At 38.0% G+C, this 8247-nt stretch overlaps 1 protein-coding gene across 4 annotated transcripts in view; it reads left to right on the top strand.

Annotated features, from left to right (window-relative positions):
• Positions 1-368: 368 nt before the first annotated feature.
• The window catches only part of LOC121729817 (probable nucleoporin Nup54), a 32169-nt gene continuing 24290 nt past the window's right edge, over positions 369-8247 (top strand). Inside the window, exons 1-11 of one of the 4 annotated variants that reach the window (XR_006036008.1) lie at positions 369-553; positions 626-739; positions 1189-1278; positions 1422-1684; positions 1768-1897; positions 2502-2658; positions 3794-3902; positions 4067-4250; positions 4649-4737; positions 5036-5203; positions 6177-6296. Coding sequence is in view for 1 of the 4 variants with exons in the window: in XM_042118447.1 (XP_041974381.1) it covers positions 484-553; positions 626-739; positions 1189-1278; positions 1422-1684; positions 1753-1897; positions 2502-2658; positions 3794-3902; positions 4067-4250; positions 4649-4737; positions 5036-5203; positions 6177-6296 (1509 nt within the window). In the remaining 3 variants the exon portion in view is untranslated. Of the gene's footprint in view, positions 554-625; positions 740-1188; positions 1279-1421; positions 1685-1752; positions 1898-2501; positions 2659-3793; positions 3903-4066; positions 4251-4648; positions 4738-5035; positions 5204-6176; positions 6297-8247 lie in introns of all 4 variants that reach the window. The other 3 variants (XR_006036007.1, XR_006036006.1, XM_042118447.1) reach the window with 3 other exon arrangements.

Here is an 8247-nt window from a genome sequence, read left to right as displayed (position 1 = left end):
GTAGGATATTAATCATTAAATATTCGTTATCTTGCACAAGTGTGGGAAAGTGATGTAATAACCAGAAACGTGCTCTTTTGTGTTCCCTCCAAAACTCCATCAAAAGTTTCAGTAAAGCGTCCTACCACTTTACTGAATCGACCGACTTGACTTCTTGACTGTATTGACTTTATACTTAGACTTTGACTAGACTTTAGACCTGACTGACCTGACGATAATATAGAAAAAATTGTATAAAGAATATTGTTTTCCCGCCATAATATTATACTCGACACTGGCCATGGTTATAGCCGAAGTGCCATTATATGAAAAAAAAAAAAGTCTTAAGTGTCAACTTGGTGTCAAGTGTCAACTGAAAATAATGAATACAAAAATTAAAAATACATCGTGAGAGTGTATTAATTTTGCTTATTTCAGGACTTTTTATAGCATTATCGAGAAAAATAAATTAGGATTTCAATGTTTTTGGAATAAGTTACCAAAATGTCTTTTTCGTTCGGATCGACCAACACAGTATCACAAAGCACAAGTTTCGGTGCCGCTGGTTCTAAACGTGAGTGAAACATTCGTGGCCTGTTTTATTAATAAAATTTAATAATTTTCATAATTTTATTTATATTTGTAGCCATGTTTTCCTTTGGGAGTGCAAATACAAATACCACAAGCAGCGCCGGCGGATTTGGTACGTCCACGGTATCGTCCGGCTTTGGGACATTCGGCACACCAGCTACTAACACAGGTTTCAACTATAATACATCTCAAATTTTGCGTATCAGAATGTAAAATGTACCTTGACGCAAGTTTGCTGTCCCTAAATTTTGATGACAAACTAACAAAACCTTGAAACATTGACATCAGTTTATAGATATCGGTAGGTACATAAATTATAAAGTTCAAGAGCTAAAGATGCTGTCTGTTTGCTTAAAATATCAATACTGCAATGATGGAGCAAAGAGTCAGGGGAAAATGTATAAAGAATAGAGAAAATTATTCATCTTTGTTGTTATGCATTGAGGCAGCAAGACATGGGTAACAGGTAGCCCAAAAAGTGAGAGCATTCACTCATTTTCTCCCACTTTTTTATTTCAAATAATTTTCCCAGTCCTAAAGCCTTCATTTATGCAAAAAACAACAGTTTTCAAATTGTTAACTTCATCCAATAATGTCTTCAAATGTGAAACATTTCAGCTGCACCATTTGGGGCATTAAATACCACTCCGGCTACTTCTGCTTCCCTCTTCTCTGGGTTTGGGAATAATGCTGCAAAACCAAATACAGGTACTAGAAATTCATTAGCCTCTAACTTATTTTTTCAGAGTAATTTTTAATTGTACAAGATTATGGTGAGGTTGTGAATAAAAAACAAGTGAAAATGTATTCTTTATAAAAAGCACATGACATTTGAATATTAAAATTTGTAGGTTTCGGAACAGGGGCTTTTGGTGCCACCGGAACCAGTTTTGGAGCAACACCAGCGTTTGGAAGCACTGCACCCACATTTGGAGCGGGTGCACCCTCATTTGGCAGTAACGCACCAGCTTTTGGAACAAACACTTTAGGATCTAATACCTTTGGTACCGGTTCCACATTTGGGACAGCCTTCGGTACTAAACCAGCCACATCTGGTTTTGGTGGATTTGGTACTGGTCTCGGCACAACCAATACTTTTGGACAGCAACAACAGGTATGTTTCTTTTTTTTTATTTTAATTTTTTTATACCACTTTTATATGTATAAAAAATACTATTTTAGCAGCAGCAAATGCAGCAACAACAACAGGGGCCCACAAATGCTCACGAGGCGCTGGTGACAGCTGTTTTTAACTGTTGTGTGTTTGGTGATGAACGAGACCAAGTGTTGGCTAAATGGAACCTGTTGCAGGCTCAGTGGGGTACTGGTGAGTACTTGTGCTTATTTTCATGGATACAGTAATAGCCAATAGGTACCAGTATTTCTGGATACATTGTATTGTGCTATCACAGAATTTGATTCTTAGGTAGATGGGGGACCTATATGTATATTATTATTATTATTATTTGTGTAACCACACTAGCAGCCATTAAGCTGATGCGTGTGTGTCAAATTGTTTGAAGATTTCATCTCCCAATTGGTCCAGTTTGTTTTTAAAGCAGTTCACAGAGGTTGCCATTACAACATTTTCAGGAAGTCTGTTCCAGACCACTTCCACTCGGTTAGGTAAAAAGTGCCTTCTAGGTAACTATATAGTTTGGTTTCTTTACGTCAAACCCAGCCGACAAATCCCAATTCCCAAATAACATTACGTTTATACTGACACTGGCTATTCCATAAGAGGCCATTTCTAAAGAAGAAGAAGAAGAACTAAGTATTAATAAAATTGACATGATCCTACCAAATGATAATCTGTCAACTGCCTAGGAACCAATTTCAATTTCCTCCATGGTACATGTTTCTATCCAAAATGTATGGTTGAACTTCAATTTTCACAAGGTGTTATTATCATCAAATATAACAAATTACAGGTCAAGCTTACTACAGTCGAAATGCACCAGCGCTGGAGTTAAATGAACAAAATCCACTTTGTCGTTTCAAAGCTGTTGGCTATTCAAGGCTGGGAGGCAAGGAAGATAAAGATGGTCATGTTGCCTTGATATTTAATAAGCCTGAGCAAGAAATTAAGTAAGCACATAATACAATTATTTTTGTTAAAACATTTTGTTATTTGTAAGTAAGCACTATTATAGTTTGTGCGTTTTAAGATGATGTGGGTGACAGTTTTCATATTCCTTGCTACGGTTTTCTTTTACAAGAAAACAAAAAAATCAAAGTGTAATAAATTATATTCCATCTACAAAAACAAATGTTTCCTATAATTGTAAACAAATAAAAATTAAAAGTTGCTATATGCTAACTTATTAATATAAAATTATAAATATTAATTACTGTGAAATAGGAGTATAAAATTATTGTTATGATAACATTTGAAAAATGTCAGATGCATGAAACAGAACTTATGTCAATAGAGATTGACTCTGTTGAATCGAAATCAAATCGATAAAAGAGGGCGGCCATCTTAAATCGCCGGCACCACTGAAATGTCAGTACGAAATCGATAATTTCGATTGCAATTCCTTTACGAAGTGATTCGATATTTTTAATTTATGAATTAATTTTTATTAGGTAACTTACCTACTATTGTCAATTATATCACGCATATCATCATAAAATGCACAAACTATAATATATTAAATTCTTTAATAAGCATACAATAGGTAATAATGATAATATTATATACAATAGTATAAAAGCTAGGTTTGCATATCATGTTTATATTATGTACTACATCATGTTTATATTTTATTGTATTAAATGTGTCCATATATGTAAGTGGGCCCCTAGGGCCTAGACAATCAATTTTATTGTGCAATATAATGATATTGCACAATAAATTGTTCAATGATATTGTTCAATGGAACAATATCATTGAACAATTTATTAAACAATAAGATTGAAAGGCGGGCGCGTTTAATATCAACCCTAGACGGTCAATAATATTGCACAAGAAGAACTTACATAATGTGCACATGCACATTATATTGCAGGGCAGAGAAGCGAGGGACAGCTTTTGGCCATGAGGTCATAAAATATATGGAAAATGCGATCTAATTCTTATTTTTGTATATTTTTATTATTGAAATTTTAATAAAATATATATATTATTATATTTTATTAACTAAATTAGAAACTAATTAGAAACTTTTAATGCATGGTTATGACTTATGATTAGGTACTCATGGGATTACATTTTTTTCAGGACTAATCAGCAGTCGCTAACAACGTCTCTTTTTGGTCTTTTGGGAAACAAACCAAATTTAGCAGTAAATATTGAATCTATCAAGGGAGTTACAGAGAACAAAACACAGGTAAATGATTTTTGTAAAAAAACAAAGTGCAATTTGTACTGTTTAAAAACACTGGGTAGAAATTTGGAGCTAAAAAATTCTGATGTAGATGTATTTAAGGTTTTTTCTTCAGTAACTGGCAAGTATTATATTTATTTGCTTATTTGTATACGCGTATATTCCAGGTTGTGATATACGTGGTGAACAACGCGGCAGGTGGGACACATGTGGGCGCCAACGAGCTGAGTACGTTCCTGAATGGGGCGGGGCCTCGGGCGTCGCTGTCCGGCGCCGCCTGCGCTGCTGTCACCCCCGTCACGCGCCCCACCCACGCCATGCTCGAGCAGTACCTAGCTACACCCCCGCCTGGTTTGTGGTTACTAACAGTTTATTGTTACAGTGTGATTATAAACAACAACAAAAATGAGCTTTAAGGTGCGCGTCCACCGGATCGGAATCGGAGCGTACCCAGCGGACGGATTTGTTGCTTTGTATCGATTTCTATGGTACTGCGTGCATTGAAACGTCATTTCTGCGCCTGACAAATTATAAATGACGACGCTCCGTTCGCACCGTACTCCGATTCCGACCTGGTGGACGCGCAACTTTAATGCTGGTTAAGTTACTCCTATGAATACACTCTAAATCCTGCCAGAAAAATACATAAACACTCGAAAAAACATCCTTCTGGCCTAGTCAACAAGGAAATAATATAATTATATATTGTATAAGTAATTTAAATGACTGAATTAGTATAAATTTTGCAGGCATGGACATGAGATTGTGGAAACAGGCGCAGGCCGACAACCCGGATCCAGCTAATTACATTCCAGTTCCCATTATTGGATTTTCAGAGGTAGGTAATGTGTATATAATAGCAATAGTATAATATAATATATTGAGTAATTAGTCTCTAACTTTGTGTTTTTTAATTTAATGTAGTATGTTAGAGACATGCTTTATATTAGTTATTGATGGATGTAAATATTTTACGTCCTTTGTTAATGTCACGTAATATCACTGTTGAAATACAATATTGTCTTTGATACAATATCCTTTTAAAATATATTATCATACAACTACTTTTTTTAACAATTGTAATTGCTTCACGATAGTTACATTAGCAAATTATTGTTACCGTGATCGTGTTACAGATAAAGTTCCGTGCAAAGTGTCAGGCTGAAGAGGCGGCGCTACAGGCGGGCTGGCTGCGGCGCGCGGCAGAGACGCTGGGCGAGCTGCGCACGCGCCGCGCCGCTAGCAGCGCCGCACTCGCCGGCCTCGCTGCCCGCCTACACTCACTGCGACACACTCTGCTGCAGGTGAGCGAGACAGACATAGCTAGGAGAGAGAGATAGAAAACGAAAGCTATGAGATACGTGCTGCTTGGCATTGCTGTGCTCGCCGGCCTCGACGCCCTGCAGTACACCCTGCTGCAGGTGAGCGAGACAGATATAGGTAGGAAGAAAGAGACAGAAACAGTAAGCGCGAAAGAGACAGAAAAGTGAGTCTTTCTATCTATTGGTTACTTTTCTTCCATATTGAGACAGCAACCTTGTATTACCTTTTTTTTGTACCTACTTTTTTTTTCAACCTTGAATTACCTACTATATCAATATCAATAAGGACCACGACGGTTTATGTTTTGTACCATCATAGAAATTGGTTCATAGGCAGATGGTGGATCTACACAATTTGATCTGACATAAACCCGGCTAAATGACGTAGGTCTGCTAAACGTAAACCCTCAAAGTTGCTGTCTTATTATAGTAGAAAAGTCACTTGACTCACGCTACATACTGCATAAAGCTGATCGCACATTTGGCAGCACCATACGCGCCATATGCCACCGCATAGTACACGAAATGCGGCGCGTACCCTGCGGACGTATGTGCGAGGCTTATGCCTTATATCATTTCATACAACGAATTCTAAAACACGGCGCATTAGACGCACGCGTCCTGGTAAATGTGCGATCACCTTAACAAGTACTTTAATGCTAAGTACTCACATACGGTTTTGCTCGATCGGGCAATCAGTAATCACGTAAAGTAAAAACCACGGCTCAGGCTTTCGTCCACACATTCAGCGTTGCTCGATAGTTTTACTCCAAATCGAAGGAAACTAGATATATTTAATTGAATCGAACCGGCTCTATGCGAGCCTTCGAGCTGTGAGTTTTGCGGTCTACATGGTGGTTTTTGCTCGATTTGGAGTAAAACTATCGAGTAAAAACGTATGTGAGACGTGAATACTTAGCATAAAACTGTTTTTCCTATGATTACCTCGTTTCAGGTGATAGCCCGGCAGGAGGTGGCGGGTCGGGTGGGCGTCGGCCTCACGCCGGAGGAGGAGTCTGTGCGGGCGCGGCTACAGGAGCTCACCTCGCAGCTCTCCGCGCCGCCGCTATACAACGTGAGTAACGCACATGTATACGCATATCAGCGTTGCAAGGCGTTCCGATTATGGCGGGACGTCCTGATTTTTAAATCAAAATTAAATGCCCCGCGCGGGACATGCTCAGTCCCGCTTTTGGGGGATAACTCGAATGTACGTACAGCGCGCAGCGCGCTGAGAAAGAAAGGTGCGCGCGTAAGAAAGAGTGTGGCATAGACAGGGGTGGATTTTCTATGGCTATCTATTATCACGTAAAAGCAATTTTAAGTTAAAAAAAATCGTAATCCTTTGATAGAATAATCCTGATATTTTAAAAATATAGAATACTGACTCCTAATTTAATTCCTATGCTGACATTTTACTGTTTTTGGCTGTTAGAAAAGCCATTCGGCTTAAGAATATTTAAATCATTATTCGCTCGCGCGCGCAAAACACGCGCTATCTCTCAAAGGATTTATAAGAAATGTTTCAATGGACCTACTATTTATATATGTCGCAGCCAACTGGTTTAAATAGCCGTTCAATCAAACAGCTAGCCCTTTGACTGAACAACGCCATTCAATCACACGTCTAGCTTTTTAATTGAATATTTAAGTCGCTCAAAACGTTCAACACTACAACTGATGCAAAAGCCGCCGTTTGAGCGTTCAGCGCTCAGCACCGCGGCGCTAGGTGCGTTTGTTTACAATATGACGTCAACTAATCGGTGTTTTGTGGTTGTATAAAGATTTTTTTTTCGTAAATATACGTTACAGGTATTATTAAAGAGACAGATATTATAGGGGGCCATACGAGTGAATCAAAATTTAAACTAATATTCGAGGAGAAATTACGGGATTATGAAATGCATCACCAAGGTATTTATTGCAATTGTGTTCAAAATGAGTTAGAATACAATTAATCTACTTGTTGTCACTACGCTTGCGTAATAATAGCTCTAAACTACTCCCCTCTCCCCTTAGTAATTAATTTACCATTTAAGCAATTGGCTAAGCGTCATCTAGCTGTAGTGTTGAATGTTGCAGTCAACATGTCGGCTAAACGACGTATAACCGTGTGATTGAATGGCGTTGTTCAGCCAAAGGGCTAGCTGTTTGATTGAATGGCTTTTTTAACCAGTCGACTGCGACATATATTTACTTTATAACGAGGGTTCTCTACTGAAGTAGTTGAGAGGTCTTATACATAATCTCGAAGTAATCCGAAGTTCTTTGGACTTCGCGCGTATATAAACAAAGCATAAAGTTAATATACCTAGCGGAATAGAGAAACAAAGGCCTGAGCAAGAGAGATGTCACTATCAGTAACACTGCGTGGCAAAAAGAGACGTGTGATACATGACAGCAGCATTCTTTTTTTGACGTCCAGTCGGCACGTGCCGCACTTTGACAATTTAATCTCATAGAAATCACGTTCAATCATGCTTGTGTAAGTGTATACGTACACACATATTTTTACACACAGATGAAACCAATTTCGGTTTCGTTTGACAGCTCGAGATTGTTGCTCTATTCCGCTAAGTATATTAACTTTATATGACAAAGTCACAAGTGACGACTCACGAGCAAAGTTATATACCAGCCAGCTTAAGCCTCGTTATTACTGGCGATCACGCGTCGCCCGCGTGCCCGCTATCACAGATTGTGTATTATCCACTGACGACTTTATAGACAAACTTTAGACACAGGGGATATAGATTTCAAGATAACGATACGAAAATTTTCCTTTGCACCGGAGTTCCGTTTGGGTAGCCTTCAGAGATCTTAGATAGTAGGAAACTAGTAGGAATCTTTTTACAAATTCTAGTATTTATTATATTTTCAGCCTCGTCTTGTGGTTTTGACTATAGTGATTATTACAACTTTGAAATCCAGTCCTTATAATAGTAAAACAAACTTGCTATTGGCTTTTAATACGCTTTTTAAAGAACTTACGGTTTATGTATAATGTATATTATATAATTATTATA

Source organism: Aricia agestis, chromosome 8 (genome assembly GCF_905147365.1).
Source record: "Aricia agestis chromosome 8, ilAriAges1.1, whole genome shotgun sequence".
Taxonomy (NCBI): Eukaryota; Metazoa; Arthropoda; class Insecta; order Lepidoptera; family Lycaenidae; genus Aricia; species Aricia agestis.
This window is presented reverse-complemented; position numbering and strand designations above follow the sequence as displayed.